Source organism: Portunus trituberculatus, chromosome 10, assembly GCF_017591435.1.
Source record: "Portunus trituberculatus isolate SZX2019 chromosome 10, ASM1759143v1, whole genome shotgun sequence".
In the NCBI taxonomy this organism is placed as follows: Eukaryota; Metazoa; Arthropoda; class Malacostraca; order Decapoda; family Portunidae; genus Portunus; species Portunus trituberculatus.
The window spans coordinates 2453945-2481582 of NC_059264.1; the positions used below are offsets into that span (position 1 = coordinate 2453945).

The 27638-nt window shown below is 39.1% G+C and overlaps 2 protein-coding genes across 13 annotated transcripts in view; both read right to left on the bottom strand.

The window, feature by feature from the left end:
- The window catches only part of LOC123501972 (phosphatidylinositol 3,4,5-trisphosphate 3-phosphatase and dual-specificity protein phosphatase PTEN-like), a 50506-nt gene extending 44740 nt beyond the window's left edge, over positions 1-5766 (bottom strand). For 7 of the 11 annotated variants that reach the window (XR_006673752.1, XR_006673751.1, XR_006673749.1 and 4 more), the window contains exon 1: positions 5595-5765. Coding sequence is in view for 6 of the 11 variants with exons in the window: in XM_045251098.1 (XP_045107033.1) it covers positions 5595-5673 (79 nt within the window). In the remaining 5 variants the exon portion in view is untranslated. Of the gene's footprint in view, positions 1-5594 lie in introns of all 11 variants that reach the window. The other 4 variants (XR_006673750.1, XM_045251094.1, XR_006673753.1 and 1 more) reach the window with 2 other exon arrangements.
- Positions 5767-16605: 10839 nt separating this feature from the next.
- The window catches only part of LOC123501979 (equilibrative nucleoside transporter 4-like), an 18932-nt gene continuing 7899 nt past the window's right edge, over positions 16606-27638 (bottom strand). For both annotated transcript variants that reach the window (XM_045251111.1, XM_045251110.1), the window contains exons 8-11: positions 27097-27180; positions 26437-26674; positions 25917-26104; positions 16606-25362 (exon numbers count right to left, since the gene is read on the bottom strand). In XM_045251111.1, the coding sequence (XP_045107046.1) occupies positions 24964-25362; positions 25917-26104; positions 26437-26674; positions 27097-27180 (909 nt within the window). In that variant the 3' untranslated portion in view covers positions 16606-24963. The remainder of the gene's footprint in view (positions 25363-25916; positions 26105-26436; positions 26675-27096; positions 27181-27638) is intronic.

A 27638-nucleotide genomic window follows, 5' to 3' on the forward strand; every position in this document is an offset into this window, starting at 1 on the left:
TGTGTGTGTGTGTGTTAAGCTAGAGTTGTTCCTGTCTGTTATTTTTATCTTCCTTTACCTTCAACTTAGAGAGAGAGAGAGAGAGAGAGAGAGAGAGAGAGAGAGAGAGAGAGAGAGAGAGAGAGAGAGAGAGAGAGAGAGAGAGAGAGAGAGAGAGAGAGAGAGAGAGAGAGAGAGAGAGAGAGAGAGAGAGAGAGAGATCAAAAGGAAGGTGGTGACAACACTTAAGAGGGATTACTTAGGGGATCAAGCGAAGAGAAGCTTTAAAACAGATCAGAAACCCTTGGCTGTGTAGGAAAAGAAGACAAATCCAGCACCATAACAAAACAAAGGATAACATTAAGAAAAAAAAAGAAAAATCAATGGAAATAAACCGAAGAAAAAAGAAAAATAAAATAATAAACTCAAGTAATAAAGAATAACAAAAAAAATCAAGAAAGAACAAGAAAATTAAATAAACTGAATAAAATAAAATAAAAGAAACTCAATAAAGAATAACATTAATGAAAAAAGAAAAAGAAATTAGAATAAACTGAACAAAAAAAGATCAAATAAACTCAAGTAATACAGAACATAAAAAAAAGTGAAGGAAGAAAGAAAATTGACTGAAATAAGAGAAGAAACAAAAACTGGAGAGAAAATGAAAAAAGTAACAGAAAAATATAAAGAGAAAATTAACGAATGAAAGAAAAATAAGAGGAAATAAATAATAAGATAAAAAATTGAAGAAGGAAAAGATAAAATAATAATGATAATAATAATAATAATAATAATAATAATAATAATAAAACATTAATGAACAGAACAAAGAGAAACAAACTTATAACATTGAAGAAACTAAAGAAAGAAAAAATAGATGAAATAATGAATATAAAAATTAAGAAAAAGACAAAATATAAGAAATAATAAAGAAATAACAATGAATGGAAGAAAGAAAGAAAAACAAACTGAACAAAGAAAGAACAAGGAAAAAAGATGAAGAAAGAGAAAATAATAAACTGAAATAACAAAAATAAAAATACAACAAAAAAATAATTAGGTAAGTAAAAAAAAAAGACAAAGAAGAACAAATAAAATAACAATGTACTAAACGCCACTAATAATAACCCTCTGTCTGTCTGTCCATCTGTCTGTCTGTCTAACAAAATAAACAAAAATACACAAAAAAAATAAGAAGAACAAATAAAATAACAATGTACTAAACGCCACTAATAATAACCCTCTGTCTGTCTGTCTGTCTAACAAAATAAACAAAAATACACAAAAAAAATAAGAACAAATAAAATAACAATATACTAAACGCCACTAATAATAACCTTCTGTCTGTCTGTCTGTCTGTCTGTTTGTCTGTCTAACAAAATAAACAAAAATACACACAAAAATAAGAACAACAAATAAAATAACATTGTACTAAACGCCACTAATAATAACCCTCTGTCTGTCTGTCTGTCTGTCTGTTTGTCTGTCTGTCTGTCTGTCTGTTTGTCTGTCTGTTTGTCTGTCTAACAAAAACAAAAATACACAAAGAAATAAAAAAAGAACAAATAAAATAATAATGTACTAAACGCCACTAATAATAACCTCTGTCTGTCTGTTTGTCTGTCTGTCTGTCATGTCTAACACACACACACACACACACTACCAAACAGTACCAAGTGATAAGTGTTGACCTTTTGACCTTTGGCTGGCTCTCCCTTTGCCAATTGTATGAAGACTTTATCCATTACCACACATTTACAGACTAACCTTAACTTGTATGTGGTTAGGTTAGGTTAGGCTAGAGGGGTTTCTTCTATTTATCTATTCATTCTTTTTTTTTCTTTTTTTTTTCATTCTTTTCTTTCTTTTTTATTACAGTAAGTTTATTTTGGTTCAATTCGGTTAGGTTAGGCTTGCTTTGGTTCCGTTCAGTTCGGTTCAGTTTGGTTCAGTTTGGTTCAATTCAGTTCGGTTCGGTTCAGTTCAGTTCGGTTCGGTTCAGTTTAATTCAGTTCGGTTTGGTTCGGTTCAGTTAAGTTAAGTTAATTTCAGTTTAGTTTGATTCAGTTCAGTTCAGTTCAGTTTTAGTAATGGTAGCACAGCCTTCCTTGGTAACACTGCAGCAAAACTTAAATTTTTGGGGCTGTTCTTGTAATGGAAACAGTCTCCTTTGGTAACACTGCAGTGAAACTTAAATTTTGGGGACCATTCTTGTATTGGAGATACACACCCCTCTTTGGTAACACTGTGGCAAAACTGAAATATTGTTGGGTATTCTAGTAACAGTGACATAGCCTTCCTTCAGTAACACTGCATAGAATGAATTTCATCTGGCTTTCTATTAATGAGAACACAGACAACCTTCCCTTGGCAATACTGCAGCAAAACGCAAGTTTTTGTGTTCTAGTGATGGTAACACAAACAGCCTTCCACTGGTAACACTGGCAAAACACAAATTTTGGGGAGACATTCTAGTAACAAAAACAGAAACAGCTTCCCTTGGTAATACTGCAGCAAAACATTAATTTTTGTGGGTGTTCTAGTAATGGACTGGTAACACAAACAAATTCCTCTTGATAACACTGCATAGAACAAATATTGCTGGGCTTTCAAGTAATGGAAACACACAGCCTTTCAATGGTAACACTGGCAAAACGCAAATTTTTGGAGGGTGTTCTAGTAATGAAAACAGAAACAGCCCTCGCCTTGGTAACACTGCAGCAAAACTTACATATCACTGGGTGTTCTAGTAATGGTAACACAAAGCCCATTCCTTGGTAACACTGCAGCAAACAGCAAACCTTGAGGCAACACCACTCCTTAGCAACAGTAATAGAAATACTCCACAACAGTCTTTCCCTGCCAGTCACTCCCTCCCAGTCAGCCAGTGAAATATCTGACCTGTACTAAATTCTTGAGGCATTGAAAGTTAAAATACAGTACACTAGGTTCAGTTAGGTTAGGTTAAATAATGTTATACCGATCACTTCCTACATGCACTTAACTTAATTATTGGGATGCATTTTTACCTTGAGATTTATATACGATTAGACCATTTTATTGATATTAGGAAGGGTCTATGGAGGACAGATCATTAATGGCCACAGCCTTCACTATTTTAATCAACACATAAGTTTCTGAAGCTGTATCAAATCACCAAATAGTAACCAAAAAAGTATGAAAGCATGTGATGGTGCTGAAGGGATTAAACCAGTAATGAAAATCGAGGGACAATTTATATAGTAGTTTCATCTGAACAATGATTTTCTGACGCTAATTCTTCCTTCTGGTGAGACATGCAGTGGACTGATTGACGTTCTGTATCATTTCCGTTGCATGTGGATAGGTGATTCTTTTTAACTTATGTCTACCTCTCATCAACCAGCGATTTTGGAGGAACCTGTGGGAAATTGTGGTTTTTGGGTTGGGGAGCATATATAGATGAAGAAAATATTTTAGGACAGTTACCTACCTTTTGACAATCTAAGGATACAAGAAAAGAAGGAAATAGTGTATGAAATGTGGAATAGAGAAAGTCAGCAGAACAACTTCATGGACAGAGCAGAATAAAAATACAAGATACAACATTAGGGAAGCACTGATACAAAGGCCAAACTTCCCGACCCACATCTGACCTGAGATGCGAGACCATACTAAACCCAACTCAACCCAACCCAACCTAACCAAATTCAACTTAACCTAACCCTACCCTACCTAACCTAACCCAACCCAACCTAACCTTCTTAACCTAACCTAACCTAACCTAACCCAACCCAACCCAACCTAACCTTACCTAATCTGTGTTCAAGGTGTGGGCGAGACGAGAACAAGAGAAGATGCAGAGAAAAAGAAACAACAGAAAGAGGAACAGAAAAAGTATTCATTTACAAACCCAGATCAATAATACCACTGTACAAGAGGCAAAAAATCAACAAAACGAATAAAGAAAGAGTAAACGAAGAGAAATTAGACGCATAACGAAAAACTAATAAAACATACACACACACACACACACACGAAATTAATTACATAATGAGAGAAACTGAACAAAGAAAACATAACTCCACCCATAGAAATTGAAGCGAGATAGATCAGAGGAAATTAAAGAGGAATTCCACCCTTCCTTCTCTTCTGCACTGAACCACATCACCTTTCTAACACTCCACATCCTCCACACATTCCACGTCACTGCTGAAACACCTCTAAAGAAAAAGAAACCCATAAAAACACAGCTTGAGAAATTATACTGAAGTGAAAATTATCAGATTAAAGAGAACTTCACCCTACATTAACTTCACCAACTCATTTATCTTCCCTACACAGCTAAAACGCTAAAAAATAAAAAGAAATCCATAGAAACACAGCCAGGGAAATAAAATAAAGTTAAAAAACCATTAAATCAAAGAGAATTTCACCCTATATTAACTGCATCACCTCTTTTCTCTTCCCTACACAGCTAAAACGCTCAAAAATAAAAAGAAACCCATAGAACCAAGTGGAAAGTATCTGATAAAAGAAAAATTTCCCATATGCTAACTTTACCGTTTCATTTCTCTTCCCTACAGTTAAAATGCTTCAAAATAAAAAAAATAATAAAAAAAACTGATAAAACAGCCAGAGGAATAAAATAAAGTGAAAATTATCGGAATAAAGAGAATTTCACCCTATTTTCACTTCACTTCATTATTTTCTCCCTACACTGCTAAAATGCTTAAAAGTACAAATAAATTAATAAAAAACACAGCCAGAGGAATTAAATTGAGGTGAAAATTATCAGATTAAAGAGAATTTCACCCTATCTTCACTTTGCCGCCTCATTTCTCTTCCCTACACTGCTAAATTGCTCAAAAGTACAAAATAAATTCATAAAAACACAGCCAGGGGAATTAAATTGAGGTGAAAATTATCAGATTAAACACAATTTCACCCTATCTTCACTTCATCCTCAAGTTTTCCTTCACACACACTTCACATTATGGCAGATTGAGTGAATAGTGAAATGTATGCTTGGCTGTTGAAGTGAGAGTGAAGTGAGAGGAACTGGTGATAGTACTGATTTTTTTACTTTCTCCTTCACTTCAACACCAAATCACTTCACAAGAAAATAGGGAGTAATACATAGATGAATAAAACACGTATAAACTGAAGATGGGTGAAGTGGTAAGGTGAAAACACAAGTCAATTTCTCTCCACTTACTCCTCTCCACTCCACTTCACCACACCCACACCTCCACCTCAAAAACCACTTCACTTCACTTCACAGCAAATCACCATGAAAATTAGACAAACCGAAGGAAATAAAAACTCCCACAGGCATTGCAGTGAAAGATTAGTGACCAATAAACACGATTCATAGCCCTTTCCCCGTCACTGTCTCACCACTCACCACCACTGACACATCACATCATACACCACCACAGCACCACTCCAGAGGTCACACAGGTCACCACACACCACACAGGACACCAGCACAGCACCACGGCACCACAACACCACAGGAGCACCAAGCAACACCACAGGAACGTGAAAAAATACGAAGGCTTCAGTGGAGAAGAGGAGAGGAGAGAGACACACACGCCATATTATGTTGATATTTCGCTTATTTCAAAGGATACAGCTGAGATCGAGGTCGTATCCATTTTCCTTGAACCTTCTTTTCCTTTTAGACACCAGGTTACGGATGCCCTTGCTCATGGTGGCGTCATGGGAGTAATTATGATAGGAGAGAGAATCATCACCCCCTCGCCTCCATTGCTCGCTCTATCCTCACCGCACGTCAACTGACTCCCTTTTTCCCCTTTAAAGCGCCACATTTATCCCTGTCCTCATCTTTTGACTCCATTTCCTCGGTTTTGCCCCTTATTTCCTGTTTCTTCGCTTGTTTTCTCTTTATTTCGGCGTTTTCAGATCCTCATTTTGTTGTTTTTTCAGTGTATGGTTGATTTTTTATCGTCTTTTTTCCCCTTTAAAGCGTCACCGTTTATCCCTGTCCTCGTTTTTAGTCCCTTTCTTCGGTTTTAGCCCTTGTTTCTCGTCTTTCAGGGGTGTTTTTTTGTATTTTGATGTCCTTTCTAGTTTATTTAACCATTTTCAGACCTTCATTTTGATGTTTTTTGAGTGTATGGTCGGTTTCTTGTCGTCTTTTTCCCCTTTAAGAAGTTGGAAATTTGTCCCTAGCTTGCAAAAGGTGTAAAAAAGACTCGTTTTCTTTTACATTAGTGTTTTTTTTCCACTCTTACATGTTTTCAGAGCCTCATTTTGTTGTTTTGGGTAGTATATGGTTAATCTTTATCGTCTCCTTTCTCTTTCAAAATGGGGACGTTTGTCCCTAATGCAAAAAAAAGATCGTTTTGACTTTGGCTCTTTAGAAACACTTCATTCTCTCTCTCTCTACGATTTTTCAAAGGATATGTAGATAACCTAAAGGTTACCAAGATTGTTATTCCTTTGAATTATATATATAAATATTGTTAATCTGACTCTAAAACCGTAAAAAAAAAAAAAAAAAAAAAAAAAAAAAAAAAAAAAATATATATATATATATATATATATATATATATATATATATATATATATATATATATATATATATATATATATATATATATATATAAATACATGCCACAGTAGAGATGCAGCATAAGTATTTCAGAATTAGGATTTTATTAGTCAAGGGAATGTTTTCACGTCCCACATTCATCAACAGGAATTTGTTAGCATTTTTTCCCCTTCCCGTGCATGAAAAATCTTTCAGCCAGAAATGTTTTAGGATTCTTTCATAATGATAACGTGTGTAGCTGTATAACCAACCTCTCTCTCTCTCTCTCTCTCTCTCATGAAAGCTTCTATTTCTTCCTCAGATTTCTAAAATATGAAAGCAATTGATACATTTTTGCCGTTTTTTTCTGTTTCATTACTTCTCATTGGCATATTTTCTCTAGCAAGAAATCTATCGCAAGTTAATTCCTTCGTATAATTAAGAAACTAAATTAAGCTTGCATGAATAATCTTTCTTGGATGCATATAATGTATAAAACTCCTTAACTACCGGTGCTCCTCCTCATTTCAGGCCATAGACATTATATAGAAGGTATTTTTGTTATATCCAATGTATCCAGAGGCTGTCTGATATAAATAGATCAAGGTGGTGAGAGAGTAACTTTCTTTTTATATATATCATAGGTACCAATGCCTTTCTGTCTCTGCTCCTCCTTATTTTAGACTATAGGAATGTTTACGGGACATTTTTATCATATTCAGTGTTTATCTAGAGGCTCATTGATATAAATAGAGAGAGTAATGTCCGAGTTATATTATCAGAGAGAGACGCTTCGCTGTTGCTACCATACACAAATAAGTGAGATTCCCTAGACCCGGCCTGTTTTTCCCTAGATTATTTCCCTGAGCCCTAGCATGGCGGAAGAACCGAACACACGGGCTAGCTTTTATTTACACTAATCAAATCTCTTCCAATACCACCTAAGACACTTGCTCTTGTGATAAAAGTTCTCGTAGAATTTTCAAGAGAGGAAAAATTACAGGGTGAGATTTCAAAGGTCGAAATGACGGCGGCGATTAATTTTATTACGCTTGGGAAAGTAGTGCCTCGATCACTCCAAACACATTTTCTTTTTTTTTTTTTTTACTTTTTTTCCCAGATTGGATATTTTTTCTAAATACTTTACCAACTATTTGCATTACTGGGAAAAGTGTTACACCGTATATCCTCAGTGACAAATTACACACTTCTTTTTTCGCCTAAGTCCGGAATTTTTTGTTTCTTAAAAATTACGGAAATTTTGAACGGAAACTGGATGCCACTCTCTCTCTCTCTCTCTCTCTCTCTCTCTCTCTCTCTCTCTCTCTCTCTCTCTCTCTCTCTCTCTCTCTCTCAAGTTAGTTTATTCTATCGTTTCCTCTTTTCTCAATTTCCATTATACACCTCATTTCTTGAAATACTCTCTCTCTCTCTCTCTCTCTCTCTCTCTCTCTCTCTCTCTCTCTCTCTCTCTCTCTCTCTCTCTCTCTCTCTCTCTTACGTCACGATGTAAAGAATTATAACCGGATTAACATGGGAATTTCTATGTACTCTGTGACGCATTGAGAGAGAGAGAGAGAGAGAGAGAGAGAGAGAGAGAGAGAGAGGAAGAGAGGTGTACCGGTAGTGTTGGCTGGATGGTTGACTAATAATTGAAAAAAAAAAACAATGGTAAGACGTGTAGAGTATATGTATCTTTATTTTATTTTGTTTATTTACTTTATTCATTTTTATTTATTATACTTTTTTTTCTTCTCATATTTGTCATCTTCGTACAGACCTTCATTTTAACCTTCTCGACCTTGCTATTGGGGTCAAATTTCTTGCAGTTTGCCTCATACTCTACCTGATAATATTATGCTACTCTCTCTCTCTCTCTCTCTCTCTCTCTCTCTCTCTCTCTCTCTCTCTCATGCCTAAACTTCATTCTAGACGTCACAGGAAAGTGAAATATTAATTGGCTTATCACATGAGAGAGAGAGAGAGAGAGAGAGAGAGAGAGAGAGAGAGAGAGAGAGAGAGTAATCACTTGAGAAGAATTAATGAAAGAAAGAGAGAGAGAGAGAGAGAGAGAGAGAGAGAGAGAGAGAGAGAGAGAGAGAGAGAGAGAGAGAGAATATAATGGAAGTGGTGCCGTAAATTCTGCACTTCCTTGATATAAGAATACAAAGGAAGAGGAGAGGAAGTGATATGAAGCGGAGGAGGAGGAGGAGGAGGAGGAGGAGGAGGAGGAGGAGGAGGAGGAGGAGGAGTAGGAGGAGGACGAGGACGAGGAGGAAGAAGAGGAGGAAGAAAAAAAATTCTGGACAGTTTTTTTTTTTTTATCAGTCTTCCCTCTTTGCATTCGTATCGTGTGAAATGAAGCAATGTCCACTAATTTTCCTTCGCTATTACTATTTTCCTTCACTAAAAGCCTACTTCTCACTTTTCCTGAGATATCGTAGGGAAGATATTCACTAATTTTCACTTATCCTCATATTTTCCCTTTCTAAACGCCCAGTTATGAATTTCACCCATCCATTACACAAGCCATCCATATTTCCTGCTATCCACTATTTCTAAACCTTATTTTATCCATCTCTATCAGTTACTTCATTTACTAACATTTCTTTCAGTCCCTCCAAACTTCTTTCTTTTTGTACTGAATAGCTATATGAATTAATTTTTTTCCCTCACGCCTTGATTTCTCCCTTTCCTAAACGTACAATTACCACAATTACCCATTACATCTATAATTTATTCATCTTTGCTTCAGTCTTCCCTGTTTTCCTGCATATCGTTGGAAATTTAATAGCGAGCACACAGTAAGTTCTTCCCGCTGACCACCTGCTGTTGTCTCTCTCGCGTTCGACACCTCGGTATAGCAGGGACAAAAACTGTATTACTTTCCCCCTTTTCCTGCTCAAATAAGCGTCTGGGAACCGGTTCAGGGGTGTTGTTAGGTGTAGTTAAGTTCCATTGCCCCGTGTTCAGTTCCTCCTCCGCCATTTGCGCTGAGACAAAGAAAGTACGGAGTTAAATAAGTGTGGTGGGATGAAAGGTCGAGATGCGGGCGAGCCACCTACCTAAACGCATCCTGTCTCACTCACTCACCCCCGGATATGACGCCCCTACCTCCTCGTCCTCCTCCTCCTCCTTCTCTTAATCATTCTCTCCTCCTTCTCTTCTGCCTCCTTCTTCAATTCTTCCTTTGATTCTCCTCCTCCTCATTCGATCTCTTCATTCTTTACTCTCCTTCTCTTCATCATTTTCTCCTCTTCTGTCTCTTTCTTAAATTCCTTCTTCGATTCTCCTCTTAATTCTCCTTCTCCTTCTTTCTCCTCTTCATTCTTTACTCTCCTACTTTTAATCATTACCTCCTCCCTCTTTCTCTCTTTTCTTCCTTTTTTACTTCCTATTCTTCTGCTTCGAATCTCCTACTCATTCTCCTCCGCCTCCTCTTCCTCCCTTTCCTTTTCTGTCTCCTCCTCCATTTTCTTCTCTCCATTCTTAGCTTTCCTTCATTAATTCCTCTCCTTCTACTGCTCTTCCCGCTTCGCCCCTCTTCATTCTTTGTTTACCCTTCTTTTAATCATTCTCTCCTTTTCTGCCTCCTCCCCATTTTCATCTCTTAATATTAGTGATCCTTCCTTCCTCTCCTTTCCCGATTCTCCTCCTTCACCTTCTCTTCCTTCTTTTCTGCCTCCTTTATCCTTTTCTTCTCTTCATTATATCAGCTTGCTTTACTTCCTCCCCTCCTGCTTTGGTTCTCCTCTTCCTCCTCCTCTTCTCTTTAGATTTCTTCCGTCTTATTCTAACGATTATACTCCTCCTCCTACTCCTACTCCTTTTCTTTTCTTTCTTCTTTTTCCCATTTGGACAAACAACATGTCATGAGAATATCCGGTGCTGAGTAAGAGAAAATTGAGTGATGAAAGACAGACGGATGGATATGTACGTATGTGTAGTAGTACTCTGTGTGTGTGTGTGTGTGTGTGTGTGTGTATGATTATCCTGTGTTCGACTTCTTTTTCTCCTTCTTTGTTTACTTCTTCTTCTTCTTCATCTTCATCTACTTCTTCTTCTTCTTCTTCTTCGCTTTTTCTTTTTTTCTTTAAATACCACCACTTCCGTGGAAGCAAATGTAATACGAAGTGAGTCAAGTGACATATGAATGGAAAGCAAGCACGTCAAGGAGACAGGAAAGGAATTATCAATGGTGTGCACGTGTCCTGGCTCACGTGAATAAGTTAGTGAGTTAACGAAACAATGAATGGATATGCAGATGTGTGACGTGGGAAATGATGAGAGGAAGCTATGTTTTTATATATTAGCAAGCTCTATTTCCATTATACTTTTAAAAGAGTTTTGTTCAAGTAACGGTTTTTTTTTTTTCTAGTGACAGGTTAACAAGATTTGTATTTTGACGTAGGATTTTAATGATTTTTTTTTTCCCTTTTGTATGGTTTAGTGATAGATTACCAAGAATCTCACGCCATTAACCGGAGAAACACTTTTGAGAACGTCTAATATTCTCTGCAGCTTTTGAAATTAGTCTCGGTAAAGTTACGTTTTAAGGATATTTTTATGGTTCTATTGATGGATTAAGATAGAAGACTATTGACGGTAGTTTCGTTATCGCCCTGTGCGTGGCAGGAGCACCTGGTCCACAGCTTAGTGTGTGGCGCCCTCAGAGTATGTGTGTGTGTGTGTGTCATGCTGCCACACTCACGCTGCACACACGCACTCATCGATACCATCCATGAAATTGGTTTGGCCTGGAATCACACCACGGCAAGGATTTTCTTTTTCGGACATTCGTCAAAAGCGGGGCAACACAGCAACAATCTGTGTGACGGCGCGGCTCAGGCTGCCCCGTCATCGTGCCCCGTGGAGTGACGTTTGTCCCGCCCCAGGTCTGGGTGCCGCTGGGGGAGGAGGAGACGCACTGCCTCCTTCGCCTTCCCCAGGAAGGACAAAAAGTAGAGCTTAGCTCTGAGTCCTGCCCAGCTGGCCCCTGGGTGCTGAAGAGGGACGGCCAGACCCCCGTCACGGTGCGCTGCGTGCCGGCGGCACGCGGGGTGTCTGTCCTCAGGTGGCGCTGGCCGCCCTCCTGCAGGTGCTGACATGCACCACGACATGCCCAAGACTGTGCCTTACTTGAAGGTACAGTGAAGGGATCTTAGGGAAGCGGCACGCCTTCACCGCTCTGCTCTGCAATGGCGGGCGTCTCCGTGAGGGTGGCGCCGACCACCCCTGCCAACGACGCCACGACGCCAAGCAGGGCAGAGCTGTGAAGGCCGTGGAAGAGGTCAGAGAAAGGATAGCTTGGGTCATTAGTGTGGCCTAAGGTCATGAGTCACCTCATGTATCTGGGTCACGTCCTGCCACAGGCTGTGCACATGGTCGCCGCGGGGCCTCTGTCTCCCATGGACTGCTGCGCCTCCCGCTGTTTCTCCTCCACATTAGGAGGTTCTTCATGACGGAGAATGGGAGAACAGGCTGTTTCATGTCCCTCCCTATCATTCCCATGGTTGAGTGTTCTCCACCTCCTCCTCCTCCTCTTCACTACTCGGCACTTCTCAGCGAGACGCGATGCCAAACACTGAGCTGCACTCAGCCACTCACGTCCTGGCGATGCCGTCACGCGGACCTGCACAGAGGAGGAGGAGGCCGGGGCAAGCACTCCTGTAGAGAAATGATGGGGATGGACATGGAATGTGTTCCCTTCCTCCATAACGACAAACCCCTTAATTGTGTAGAGGTCAAACTCCGGGATGGCCAGCAGACCGAGCGGGGCCGTGGGCACCGGGCGCCAGCCAAGGTAAAGACAATTCTCTTTAGTCTTTACCTTGGCGCCAGCAGTCTCCGGAAAAGTGTGGCCTAAATCGGGCGGGTATAGGCACTGCCTTACTCTGGCGGTGTTGTGCAGGTGTGTTGAGGGCAGGGCGGCATCGGTCACCCATACTATTTAGACCGTGGGACAGCCAAGTGTCCAACGCTCTGCGCTGCAGGTGTGTTGAGGGCAGGGCGGCATCGGTCACCCATACTATTTAGACCGTGGGACAGCCAAGTGTCCAACGCTCTGCGCTGCAGGTGTGTTGAGGGCAGGGCGGCATCGGTCACCCATACTATTTAGACCGTGGGACAGCCAAGTGTCCAACGCTCTGCGCTGCAGGTGTGTTGAGGGCAGGGCGGCATCGGTCACCCATACTATTTAGACCGTGGGACAGCCAAGTGTCCAACGCTCTGCGCTGCAGGTGTGTTGAGGGCAGGGCGGCATCGGTCACCCATACTATTTAGACCGTGGGACAGCCAAGTGTCCAACGCTCTGCGCTGCAGGTGTGTTGAGGGCAGGGCGGCATCGGTCACCCATACTATTTAGACCGTGGGACAGCCAAGTGTCCAACGCTCTGCGCTGCAGGTGTGTTGAGGGCAGGGCGGCATCGGTCACCCATACTATTTAGACCGTGGGACAGCCAAGTGTCCAACGAGCGGCGCTGCAGGTGTGTTGAGGGCAGGGCGGCATCGGTCATCCATACTATCTATATAGACCGTGGGACAGCCAAGTGTCCAACGCGCGGCGCGGCAAACATGCAGCAGGACGTTTGGACTCAGCACTCAGCGTTCTTCTCGCAGCCTTCACTTTTGGAGACGCGTGAGCAGGACTGACTCCAAGCCACCGCTGCGGCCTGCCGTGTGTTGTGTTGTTGTGTGAAGTGTTGCAGCGAAGGTTACACCGACGGCGTCGCCTGCGCCGCTCACTGTACTATTGAAAGCCGGCGGGCGTCCTGTCAAGCCTGTGCACATCACCTCACCAACGACACCGGCCAGCCTTCCCCGCACCTCCGTGCATGGCGCCACCAAATACACACACCGTCCGTATTCCCTCAGCAGCAGCAGCAGCAGCAGCAGCAGCGTGCTACCCTGTCCCTGCCTGCTGGCCGAAGCAACAGCAGCAGCAGCAGCAGCAGCGAGCTACCCTACCCCTGCCTGCTGGCCGAGGCAACAGCAGCAGCAGCAGCAGCAGCAGCAGCAACAGCAGCAGCAGCAGCAGCAAAATGCAGCAGCAGTAGCAGCAGCAGCAGCAGCAGCAGACGGAGCAGCAGCATAAGCAGCAGCATAAGTAGCAGCAGCAGCAGCAGGACCAGCAGCCGCAGCCTCAGCCGCCACCGCTGCAGTAGCAGCAGCACCACCACCAGCAGAGTGCTACCCTGGCCCTGCCTGCTGGCTGAGTGGTGAGTGGCTGCCACGCCTCGCCAGGCATCGCCGTCAGGAAACATATGCACGGTAAGTCACAAACTGGACACACCCTCTAATGTTGCTCTTTTCTTTCTTTTTCAGGTTAAAGATATATCAATATTAGTCTCTCTCTCTCTCTCTCTCTCTCTCTCTCTCTCTCTCTCTCTCTCTCTCTCTCTCTCTCTCTCTCTGACTAACCATTCATTACAAGGGTACATACATACACGTACAGGTCACATCAATAAAACAATATGTCCAACAAATAAGACACGGCATCCTGTGTAAGTTGTAGGCAAGAGTGGCCACTGTGCAGTGACCGCCGTTAACTCAATAAAGTGTGGGAGTATATTTTATCTTTTATGAGAACTTCCATTAGGAAAGAGGAAAAAAGAAATTAAATGAAACACTTCAAAGAAAAACATGACACATTAACTTTGAAAAAAAAATATACCATCTTAACAAGATCCTTACTTTAGTAACAAGAGAAACACACTTAAGAACACGTCTAGTCATCTCTGTGGCCTTTAAAAATAGTTACGGTGAAATGATGCGGGGTTTATAGGAGTGTTTCTACAGTTTTAGTGACAAATTAGTGAGATTTCTGCAGTATCAACAGGAAAAAACGCTCTTGAGAAAACGGCCTTTGAAAATAGTCGTGGTAGGAAAGCAATTACAGAGTCTTTCTATAGATACAGGCTTTCCTTCCTTCCTTCCTTCCTTCCTTCCTTGCTTAGCTTTCTTTCATTTCCCTAGACGTGCTTCCTTCCTTCCTTCCTTCCTTCCATGCTTAGCTCTTTCTTTCATTTCCTCAGTCGTGTTTAAGTTTCCTTCTTCTTCTTCTTTTTGTGTTAAATTTCCAGGTCCGGAATTAATTTTGTAAGAGAGGTGATCACGTAATGAAGAACAGGTGTTGCGTTACAGCCGTGTCCTGTTTGTGTCTTCCTGTCTTCCTTGAGTGGCTTCCTTCTCCTCCTCCTCCTCCTCCTCAACACTTCCTTCCCCTTATGACGAAACTACTTTGGAGGGAAATACAATGTTGAATGTCTCTTCTGTTGGAAATAAAAGACGGTCGCAATGTTTATTGATACCCCCTCTCCCACCCTGTCAGTAATCAGGACAAGGAATATTGGATCTGGCTTCATAAAGGTAAATTTAAACAGAGACAGGATAAGAATTGTTTATTAGTAGTGGATGAATGTAATATATGCAGGAAATCAGGAAATAAAAGACTGTCGCAATATTTATAAATATCCCCGCTTCCCCGATCCCACCCTGTCAGTAATCAGGACATGGTACATTGGACCAGGCTTCATAAAGGTGAATTTAAACAGAAAGGATAGGAAATGTTTATCTACTTTTACTTTTGTTCTTAGATATAACTGTAAGAACGTTTTTTTTTTTCCTTCTTTTTACTTTTACTTCTAATTAAACATCATTTCATAATTATTACTAAAGCTATATTTGGTATCCCGTACATGAAGGAAAATAAACGAATAAAATACCAAACTTTCTTACTCATACGTACAAAAAAAAAAAAAAAAAAAAAAAAAGAATAAAGAAATGGTAAAGTTATGTTGAATAGTTCAGGAGCAATTTTAAAAGGGTATATATAAACGTTCCAATGTTATGCACGTCATTAGCTAGTTCATGGATTTTATAAGGTTAGGTTAAAACGTTCCCTGTGTTGTTGTCCTTATAACCACGTAATTTCCTTCCTGTCGCTTCTTTATATTGACAACACAAGGCCCCTCCCCCATCCCAACATCCCCCTCTCTGTTATTTAGTTTCCTTCATTTTTTCGTTTCTCTCTCTCTCTCTCTCTCTCTCTCTCTCTTTTCTTTATTTCTTCGTTTCTTGTTTTCCATCCTTTTACTCTCTCTCATCAAACATTCCATTCTTTCATATCCTTGTACGGAGAGAGAGAGAGAGAGAGAGAGAGAGAGAGAGAGAGAGAGAACACCACTTAGAAATCAACAAACTTCATGAAAATTAACACAAACATGAGAAAAGTAATACATTTTTTTATTTATTACATTTCAATATATTTCTACAAGGGAGTAATGGCTTCCACTACAAATAGGAAAACAAACACACACACACACACACACACACACTATGGCTGCTCACGTCCTTATTATTTTAAGCTTCCACACAGATCTTAATTAGCCAGGTAGTTACTTTACCTGTATATATGCTAGTGTTATCACGATCACAGATAAGAAATGATGGTTGTAGTAAGATAATACGCTAATTAAACTCTCTTTGTACCTGATAAATGTCCCATACACACACACACACACACACATGCCATTGTTTTTGTTTTTTTTTATGACTATGATCTCTATTCTTTATAAATCTACAGGAAGAGTATGTGTGATATAATGTATAATAATAGCATAGCGGTTCAAATATATATATACATCTCTTGTCTGTCTCAATACATCAAAACATACATAATACATACGCGGATGGCTCGCACCGCACCGCACCATACCGCACCCCACCCCATCGCACCGCACCAGGAACCGTATTCATGAACGCTCTACCTCTCACCACGACTATTTTCCAAGGCCACAGAGATGATTAGCGGGGTTTTCATGTCTTTCTCCTGTTAATAGTGCAGAAATTTTGTCACTCTGCCTCTAGAACAGTAAAAAAAAAAAAAAAAAAAATAAATAAATAAGATAAAATAAACTTAAAAACACCCTATTTTCTCACTACGACTATTTTCCAAGGCCACAGAGATGACTAGCAGGGTTTTCATGTCTTTCTCCTGTTAATAGTGCAGAAATCTTGTCACTCTGCCTCTAGAACCATAAAAACACCTTAAAAACTTGTGTAAATTTAAACAAAAGCCTTTTGAAATAGTTGAGGTGAAGCAGTGAAGTGTTTGAGAGTACAAGCCCAGGTCAGGTCAGGTGTAGTTCGGGAAGCTTTGTCTTTATATCAGCGCCTCCCTCATGTATTTTATCTATCTTATTTACTCTGCTCCTTCCAATAAGTTCTGCTGACAACCTCTCTTTTCCCACGTTCGCTTCCTTGTTTGTTTACGTCTGGACACTGCAAACAATACAGTCTGCACTCTTGTCTTTCTACAGCTTCAGTTCACTGTTCACTGTTCATTCACTATGACTTATTGTGGCTTACTTTTTTTTTTTTTTATTTCTTTTGTTGTATTTTTCTTTCACAAATTTTCTTATCTTGCGTTGTTGATGTACCACTCTGTTCTCTACACTTGTTATGGCTTGTGGTTTATTTTGTTTTTCTTTTACTTTTTGTTTTATCTTTTCTCAAATTTTCCTAATGTTGCATTGCTTATGTTATTACCACTCATTTTTCATTATGGCTTACTGTGGTTTAGATTTTTTTCCTTTTTCTTTGATTTTTTCTCAAATTTTCCTGATCTTGCATGGCTTACTACCACCACTCACTGTTCACGATGGCTTGCTGAGGTTTGTTGTGGTTTACATTTTTTTCCCTTTTTTCTTTGATTTTTTTCTCATATTTTCCTGATGTTGCATTGCTTATGTACCAGGAAATAAAGGAATTGTAATGTTTCTATAGGGTTGGTTCACCAGCTCTCCCCCACGAGACTATACTAAAGTTTTGCATGTACAAGTTATACGAGTTAATTGTGATTTGTGAATGAATCTTAACCCTTTGAGTAGCATGACGCATTTCCATATTCATTCTGCTTACTGTTTAGTGATTTTATACAGCTTCAGAAACTCATGTGGGGGATTAAAATAGTGAGGACAGTGGCCATTAACCTTCTGACCTCCATAGAGCCTTCCTAATGTCAATATAAGTCTAATCGTACACAAATCTCATGGTGAAAATGTGTCCCAGTACTGAAGGGGTTAAAGTCACTTGTAATAATAGGATTGGTTGGTTTACAATTTAGCAAAGTGTGATTGAGAATATTATTGAGTCTTTTTACATGATTGGGTTTGATGTGACTCGCAATATAGGAATGAGTGGTTTGTGTGTTTGCAAAGTTGTGATTGAGAATGTTTGTTTGCCATTTTTTGCATATTCTTTGGGAATTTGCATCTCAGAATTTCAATTATATATCTAAAAACTATCGCAAACAGGGAAAAATGGAATATTTCAAGAAAAAAAAATTAAAAGCACACCCAAAAAATGGATTACTTCAAAATATTACAACATGCATCTCAATAAACTAGACAATTGTATTATATTAGAACGATCAAATGCTGCAATGTATTAAACCTTAATTCATGACAACTCTTTAGGTCATTCATTCCTATTTGTGAATCAACAGTTAACATTTCATCAGAGTTATAAGTGAAAATAGTTTGATGTTTGTCTCTTTGCAACTCAAAATTCCAAAAAATATATCACAACAATATATATAATCACAACAATGTATATCAAGTATTTTCTTTTTTCACTTTGCCATTAATTTTTCCCTTCATTTCTCTTTCTTCTTCTCTTCATCTTTATCTCTTATTGTCTTTATTTTCTTTCTTTTTGTTTATATTCCTTTTCACTTCTTTATGGTTTCATAGCTCATTTGACCTCATATCTCTCTCCCTCTCTCTCTCTGCCATCATACTACAGAGGTGCAGAAAGTTTAAGTTTTTTTTTTATATGTACATTTTTATAATTTTCTGGCGTGCGATTGAGTGTTTGTATTTACAATGACCTACTTTGACGCAACATATAGCAGTGGTAATAGTAATGGTGGTGGTGGTGGTGGTGGTGGTGGTGGTGGTGGTGAGTACAGTTTATTAGTGGGGTGAGAATACATAAGGTTACAGTGACTGAGAGTGTGTGGCGAGAAACATAGTGAAAACACTCATTTCCATCCAGTAGTAGTAGTAGTAGTAGTAGTAGTAGTAGTAGTAGTAGTAGTAGTAGTAGTAGTAGTAGTAGTAGTAGTAGTAGTAGTAGTAGTAGTAGTAGTAGTAGTAGTAGTAGTAGTAGTAGTAGTAGTAGTAGTAGTAGTAGTAGTAGTAGTAGTAGTAGTAGTAGTAGTAGTAGTAGTAAACATACATTTTACATATCATGGCTTAGAGTGATTAATGTGTGTGTGTGTGTGTGTGATGTTTGAGATGCGATGTGAGAATGAATTATGGCTGCTTTAAATACTCTCACTCACACACACACTCTCTCTCACACATAAACACACACAGCTGCTTTAAATCCTCTCACACACACACACACACACACTCTCACACATAAACACACACAGCTGCTTTAAATACTCTCTCACTCACTCACACTCTCTCTCTCACACACAAAACATCTCAACATTACATTACTACTTCTCACCCCTCTGTCCCTCTCTAAGTGACAGCGAGAGAAGAGGAAGTTGTGACACTATACACTACATTACATAACATTATCTGGTCATATGGACAGGTAAAGGATTCAAAACTGCTTCTCCTCTTCACCCAGTGCCTCATTTAGCTGCTTTAACTTAAGGCATACGGATATACAGACACACACGCACACACACATACGTTTATATATACTGTACTGTATAAATTTTTTGTTTCTCCGTTTTTTTTTTTTTTCTTTCTGTTACACTATCATTGTATTTATGAGTGTTTTATATTCCTAAGTCTAGTTCTGCTTTCTTTTTTTCTTCACTAAACTAGAATAAATACCAATAACAGTGAATGAATAAATAAATAATACACAATGGAATAACGTATACACACAAACACACAAATGCATACACATACACACACAATCCTTCCTTCTTTCCTTCACAATCTTCTCCTTTTTCCTAATCCATAACTTCATACATTCTTAAACCCTCAAATCTCTCTCTCTATTTTTTCTCAACTTCAATTCTCAAACCCTCAAATTTCTTTCTCTCTCTCTCTATTTATTTTCCCTCCCTCCTCTTCCCTCTTCTTCAGTGTGTTTCCTTCATTAAACTAAACATATCTTTTGAGAATTTTGGGGCTAGGCAACAATTCAGAGGAAAGCACAGTTGTCATCCAAAAAAGGCACATGCAAACACCAACAAGGCTCTGATGTGTTTCCGTTTTGATTGTGTGGTTTGCTGACTTGCTTGTTTGTCGCCTGAACCACAAAGGAAAGTAGAGGGGGTCTAATTGCACCCCATTGGTCTGTTTTGATGTGTGTTTGTTGTTTGTGGTGTGTGTGGTTTTGTGTTGTTTTGCGCTGATTTCCTTGTTTGTTGCTTTTGAATTAATTGCACCCCATTGGTCTGATTTGGTGTTTGTTTGGTGTGTGGGTAGGTGAATGGTTGGTATTTGTTTGGTGTGTGTTTGGTGTTTGTGGTGTGTGTGGTTTGTGGGGTTTTTTGTATGTTTATGTTGTGGTCTATGATTTTTTTATTTTCGTCACTGCAAATTAAAATGTTTGTACGCTAACCATGTAAGGGCCAAGAATTGAGAGTGGTCACAAAAACTTATTATTATTATTATTTTTATTTATTTGCTTTTATTTATTCATTTATTTAACTTAGATTTCAATAGTTGTTAGAAAAGGCTTGAGTTTTTGTGTGTAGTTTAGTGTTATTAGTTAAAAATCTTCACTTCTTTATCTATTTTTCTATTTATTTACCTCTCTCTCTTTCTCGCTTTCTCAACACCTATTAATTTTCAGCCTCCTCCTCCTCCTCTTCTTTATCTATCAAACTTTCTATCTGTCTCTCCCCCTCTTTCTCTCTTTTGTCTCATTAACATTAGCTATTCCTTCATTATCAGCTGCCTCCTCCTCCTCCTCCTCTTTATCTATCTATCAGCCTTTCTATTTTTTAATCTATCTATCCATCTCCCTTTTGCTTCTCTCCCACTACTTCAGCATAACAAGACATCTTTTAAAACTAGATAAATATAACTCACTCTCTTTCTTTGGTATATGTTTCTTAAAGATCTCTCTCTCTCTCTCTCTCTCTCAAAATAACAAGGTTCCTTAGAAAATATATTGATCTTGCACTGTCTATAACTCGTGTGTACTCTCTCTCTCTCTCTCCTTTCCCATCACTACTGATTGACTGGCTGAAGGATTGAATGATAAGTAAAATGACCAATTGACTGACTGACTGACTGATGGTTGGCTGGGATGAATGACTGACTGACTGACAGGCTCGGATGACTGACTGACTGACTGACTGACTGGTGAAATGATGAAATAACTAACCAATCAACTACTTAATGGACCGAGTGACTGGCTGCTCAACTAACTGGCTTACTGACTGGTTAACTGACTGAACTGACAACTATAGACTTTACTAAACTGACTGGCAGAATAAAACAACCAAAAAACTGACAAATTGAACTGACATAACACAAGACACAACAAGAGACAGGAAAGCCAAGAAACAACCGAGAGATGAAGTAAATATTGAATGAGTGAATTAATTAAGTGGGCCTTTATTTTTTTTCCTAATATTCATTTTTTTTGCCCTTGGTCGTTCTCCCTCTTACATAAAAAAAAAAGTAAATCAATAAAAATAAAAATCAATCAAACCTAACCTAACCTTCACTATCTACCTCTTCCTTGGTCCCCACAACCCTCACGTCATCACTACACACTACACACACTTCACCTATGCATCATCTACACATCATCATCATCATCTTCCTCTTTTACTTCTCTCTATACATTTCAGTTTAATCTCTACTATACCCTATGCATTAACTACAAAATCATCATCTTCCTCTTCTTCTTCTCTCTATACATCTCTCTTAATCTGTACTACAATCTATGCGTCTTCTTCTTCTTCTACATCTCTCCGTTGTCTCTATCTGTTGCAAAATGTAAGGCAAAGATATGCATGTTTTTTTAGATAATTCGGGTCTTCTTCTTCTTCTTCTCCTTCTCTTTCTTCTTCCTCTATACCGTGAACAGGATTCGAACCCGTGCGCTTGGAGACCCCTCGGACCTCTTGTTATTAGAAGGATAAAAGAAAGTGAAGTGTGTGCATCATGTCCCAGCACCCCCTATATTTGATTTCAGCACCCCCAAGTCAGGTAATGCTAGTCCAGTACACTTTTTTTTTCATTTCTCACATCTTTTCTAACTACAAAAAGCTACAAATTCTGTCCATGTACCTAGTTTTCTGATTTGTTTGTCCTTCATTAATGTACTTCTTTAACTTCCTTATAATAATCCTACAGTTTCTTTAATTTTCTTCATCATCTAGTACATTTTCTTTCAATTCCTCAAGTGTTTTCTACTTAAAAAAGCTAGGAATTTTGCTTGTTCATTATTAACGCATTTCTTTGCCTTCTTTTCACTATTCCTTCACTTTTTACTTTAATCCACAAGCACATTTTACATTTATTACTCATCTTTACTAAATACAAAAGCTAAGAATTCTGTTTGTTCCTTATTGGTGCATTTCTTCATCTTTTTTCAATCTTCTTTCACTTTACTTTAATTCACTAAGCACATTTTATATCTATGTCTTATCTTTTCTAATTACAAAAGCTAAGAATCCTGTTTGATCCTTATTGGTGCACTTTTTCTTCTTTATTTTTCCACTATTCCTTCACCAAGCACATTTGACATTTATTCCTCAAGTCTATTTTAATTACAGACATGGTGAGGTTAGTGGCTGTGTCTATAAGTGTGCTGGTGGGATATGCAGTAACTCTTCATGGTGTGATATGTGGACAATTCAAGACACAGATGAACCTCTCGTCAAAGATAATAATGCCTTGATATGTGAGAGTCAATGAGAAAAGTGATCGATAAGTTTGCCTCTTGCTACAATAAAAACCTACGTACATTATTCTCTCCGTAAATACATAAAAAGCTTCTAGCAACATGTATATTAGTTTCAAGACACTTTTTTATTTGTTTTGTGTAATTCGCTTCTCCTGCTACAATAAGAAGACCAATATAGTATCTACCTAAATACATAAGGACCCCTGACAATATATACTAATTTCAAGACACTTCCAATTTTTGTATATATGTTATGGTTCATTCACTTCTCAGGACGTCAATTTCTTCCTTAATATAAAAAAAAAAAAACCTGTATTTTCTCTCCATAAACACATGAGCACCTCCTAACAATGTATAGTGATTTCAAGACACTTCTACTAATTTTTCTATATATGTTTCAATTAATTCACTTCTGGGGACGTCAATTTCTTTCCTAATATAAAAAAAACTATATTTTCTCTGTAAATACGTGAGAACCTCCTAACAATGTATAGTGATTTCAAGACACTTCTATTAATTTTCCTACAGCTGGTTTAATTAATTCACTTCTGGGGACACCAATTTCTTTCCTAATTATAAAAAAAAACTATTTTCTCTGTAAATACGTGAGCACCTCCTAACAGTGTATAGTGATTTCAAGACACTTCTATTAATTTTTCTATAGCTGGTTTAATTAATTCACTTCTATGGATGTCAATTTCTTTCCTGTTATAAGAAGACCAATATTTTCTCTGTAAATATACAAGTGCCCTCTAACAATATATACCACATTTAAGACATCTCTCATAATTGCTCTAAATCTGTTTTGGATCATTTGTTTCTAGGTAAATCAATTTGTCTCCATCTATAAGAAGTAGAGCAACATTTTCTCTCTGTAAATACATAAGCACCTCTTAACAACAGACTGATTTCAACACACTTCTAATTTTTCTATATTTGTTTTGGATAATTTGTTTCTGGGTACATTAATTTCCTTCCTGCTACAATAAAAAAAATAATAATAAAATAAATAAATAAGCACCTCCTAACAACACATACTATTTTCAAGACACTTCTTCTAATTTTTCTATATTTGTTTTAGTTAATTTGCTTCTGGGTACATTAATTTGTTTCTTGCCAAAGTAAATAGATAAATAAATAAATTCTCTCCATAAATATCTAAGCACACCCGTAACAACATATACTAATTTCAAAACACTTCTAATTTCTTCTTTGTTTTAGTTAATTCACTTCCAGGTCTGCTTGTTTCCAGATGGGGCTGACACATCATCATCAGAATCTTCTCCTACCTTCATAGTTACTGTGTGTTTTGCATCTTTCACTGTGTCTCTTACTATAATATATGTTCACCTTTCTTATCTAACACATTATTCTCACACTCCCTTTTATCTCCATAGTTGCTGTTTATTTTGTATCTTTCACTGTTTGTTACTAAAATATATGTTCACCTTTCCTGCCAACCACATCATTCTTACACTCTCTTTTTACCTCCATAGTTACTGCTTATTTGTATTTTTCACTCTGTCTGTTACTAAAATTGTGTTCATCTTTCTTGCCTTACACATTCTTGCAACCTCCTTTTTACCTTCATAGCTACTATTTGCATATTTCATCCAGTCTGTTACTAAAAAATATCTTCCTTCATCTTTTTTGCCTAACAAATTATTTCTACAATCTCCTTTTACTTTCATAATTGCTGTTTATTTTGTATTTTTCACCCTTTCTCTTACTAAACTACATGTTTCTTTACCCTTTTCCCTTTTTGCCTAACACTATTTCTACAACCTCCTTTTTACCTTCAAGATTACTGTTTGTTTTGTATTTTTCACTGTGTCTCTTATTAAAACTATCGTCCTTTACCTTTCTCACCTAACACAACTTCATAATTAATCAGATGTTCCTTCACCATTTTTGGGCTAACATATTATTCTCACACTCTCCTTTTACCTTCATAATTACTGTGTGTTTAGAATCTTTCAACCTGTCTCTTGCTAGAAATATTGCCCTTCACCCTTACCTAATGCCAGACAAGCCATTATTCGTATCTCTTCACCCTACACCACACTAAAAGCATGTAATATCCCTCACCCTTCTCTACCTATCCCCCCCATCACCCTACCCACTTCCTCACTCACCAGTACTCATCCTATTTATGCTAGACTACCTATTACTCATCCTTCACCCTAAAATCCCTGTCACATTAGTCAAATACTCCCATCCTACATCCTCATTCTCAGAAACACTATGTTTTTTCACCATGACTGTTTTCCAAGGCCACAGACATGACTAGCCGGGTTTTCAAGACTGGTTCCCTTGCTAATAATGTAGAAATCTTAACCTGTCACTACAACCATTAAAACACTCTTAAGAAAAAAAAACATAACACTTCAAAATCTTGCTAATCTGTCACTAGAACCATAAAAATAAATAAATAAAAAAAAAAAAAAAACAGATCATTTCAAGAACATTTCAAAAGCATTAGTAAGTAGAGACAACACAGAACCATTGCAGAATACACACACACATACACTCATACACACATACAATTACCCAGAAGTAAGCGTACCATTAGGCAGCTGAGCGGAGGCCATCCCAAAACCCTGACAGGTGGTGGCGTCATGTGGCCCGAGAACATCATCCAAACCGTAGGCGACCGAGGCACCAAGAGTCAGGCCAACATAGTACGAAAGGGTCATAATATTCCCGGTAAGCTCCCTGTGGTCATCTGGCACCTTGGTTGGGGCCAGAATCATCGGCACAGAGCCCAGGACGCCGTTAGTGAGGCCAAGGAGTGCCGTGAGGAGAAGTGGTGTGGCCTCGCCGGGGACAAAGGGAGCGACACGTGGGCCAGCACAGAGCATCAGCAGGGGGACCAACAAGATGCGCGCCACAGAGCCGCCCACCAGCTGCCGCCTCGTCCAATCATACGGCACTGATGCTAACACCTGTCGGGAATTGTGGGGTGTTTTTACGGGTGTTTTAAAGGTGTTTGAGTGTGAGGGAAGGATATGGGGTGTGTTTTGAAGGAGTTTGAGGTATAAAGGGGAGGAAATAAAAGGTGTTGTGTGTGTGTGTGTGTGTGTGTGTGTGTGTGTGTGTGTGTGTGTGTGTGTGTGTGTGTGTGTGTGTGTGTGTGTGTGTGTGTTTGGTGTTGACACTTAAGAAAGGAAAACGAAGGCTTTGAAGGTATTTTAACTAAAAAAGATAGGAAATGTGGGCGGGGAGGGAGTTTAAGGGTGTTTATTAAGACCTAAGACTGGTAACGGAAGTGTTGACTCTTTAAAGGGATATAGTCACCCTCACCTCATCCTGCCAAAACACCCTTACCTCACCCTACCAATGATGTCACCCTGTCACCCTAACATATCTGACTTATAAGGAAAGGAAATTAAGAGTTATTTTGAGATCTGAGTGATAAAAAAAAAAAAAGAGCTGAGTTTTTTTTAAGTGATAAAGGAGGTATAAGGTTTTTGAAGGCACAGTAACCAACCAGCCTGACCTTGCCAATGAAGTCGAACAGGTTAAAGGTGGCCATCATCACAACAGGCATCCAGGAGCCCAGGCGGAAGGATGCCACCTCCGTCACAATGCCCGGGTACAGGCACAGTGTCACAAAGTATGCCAGCGCGATGGCCACCATGTACTGCCACACATTGCGACTCACGTGCCACCGCGCCACCACACCCCCTAAACCAACCAGTCAATAGATAAATACATGAATAAATAGGTAGATAAGTAGATGAATAGATAAATAAATGGTCATCTAAAACACACACACATGCCACCACTCCCCTTGTGGCAATAGATAGATATATAAAAAGAGAAAGAAAAAAGAAAGAAACAAAGAAGGAATAAAAAAAAAGAAATAAGCAGATGAATAAACAAATAAATAATCATCTAAAAACACATCAAACACACACACACACACACACACAAAAAAAAAAAAAAAAAAAAAAAAGTAAATAAAACAAAACAAATAGATAAATAGACAACCACACACACACACACCCACCACTTACTCTTAATAGCAGACCACATGCGGATGGAGTGTGTGTAAGCAGAGGCTCTCCCCGCCCTGACCTGCCCCAAGATGACATGCTCCACCCTGTAGCTGGGCGCCTGGGAGTCCACCGGGTCAACAGAGGCGGACACAGGCAGGGTGGAGGCCGAGTGGAAGGTGGCGGTGGAGTCGGAGGGTGTCATGGTGCCACCGTAAGAACCACACCCACCCACGCCGCCCACACTTCCCATGTCAGCCTTAGGGGTAGGAGGGTGTTTGGTTAGGTTAAGTGAGGTTAGTGCTTATTTTATCTTATTTTATTCTATTTTATTTTATTTTTCTTCATATTAGGTTAGGTTAGGTTAGGTTTTGTTAATTTAGTGTATTTTAGGTTGTGTTTGGTTAGGGTAAGGCAAGGCAAGGTAAGGCAAGGCAAGGCAAGACAAGGTAAGGTAGGGTGGGTTAGGTTAGGATGGGCATCACACCTTTACAAGCACCAAGTCAACCAAGCACCCATCCAGCACAGCACAGCATCACACCTCTACCAGTACCAAGTTAATCCAACACCCATCCATCACTCTACAAGCACCAACACAAGCCATCACCCACCCAGCACTTCAAAGCATCACACCTCTACGATCACCAAGTCACCCCAGCACCCGCCCAGCACAGTACTCACCAGGATGGATTCGTCTGATGGCTCCAGGGTGATGCGCTTCAGGTCTTCCGTGTCCTCAGTGATGCGACACATGTTCAAGTAAAACTGTAGGGGGAGAGAAAGGCAGTTACACTCACACATGTTCAGGTAAAACTAGGGAAAAAAAAAAAAGGCAGTCACACTCACGCTCACACATGTTCAGGTAAAACTAGGGAGAGAAAGGCAGTCAGACTCAAACAGGTTCAGGTAAAACTAGTGAGAGAAAGCCAGTTTGATTCAATAACGCTGAGTTACGAGACAAAATTATACTACGAGAGAGAGAGAGAGAGAGAGAGAGAGAGAGAGAGAGAGAGAGAGAGAGAGAGAGAGAGAGAGAGAGAGAGAGAATTGAAGAGGAGAGAAAGCCAGTTAGCCTCAATAATGCTGACTTACAAGACAAAATAATACTGGAGAGGGAGGGAGAGAGAGGGAGAGAGGCCTAACATTGACCGAAGAAGGAGAGAGAGGACTTCTGACTCAATAACACTGACTAGAAGGCAAAACAATATGAGAAGCCAAACTGA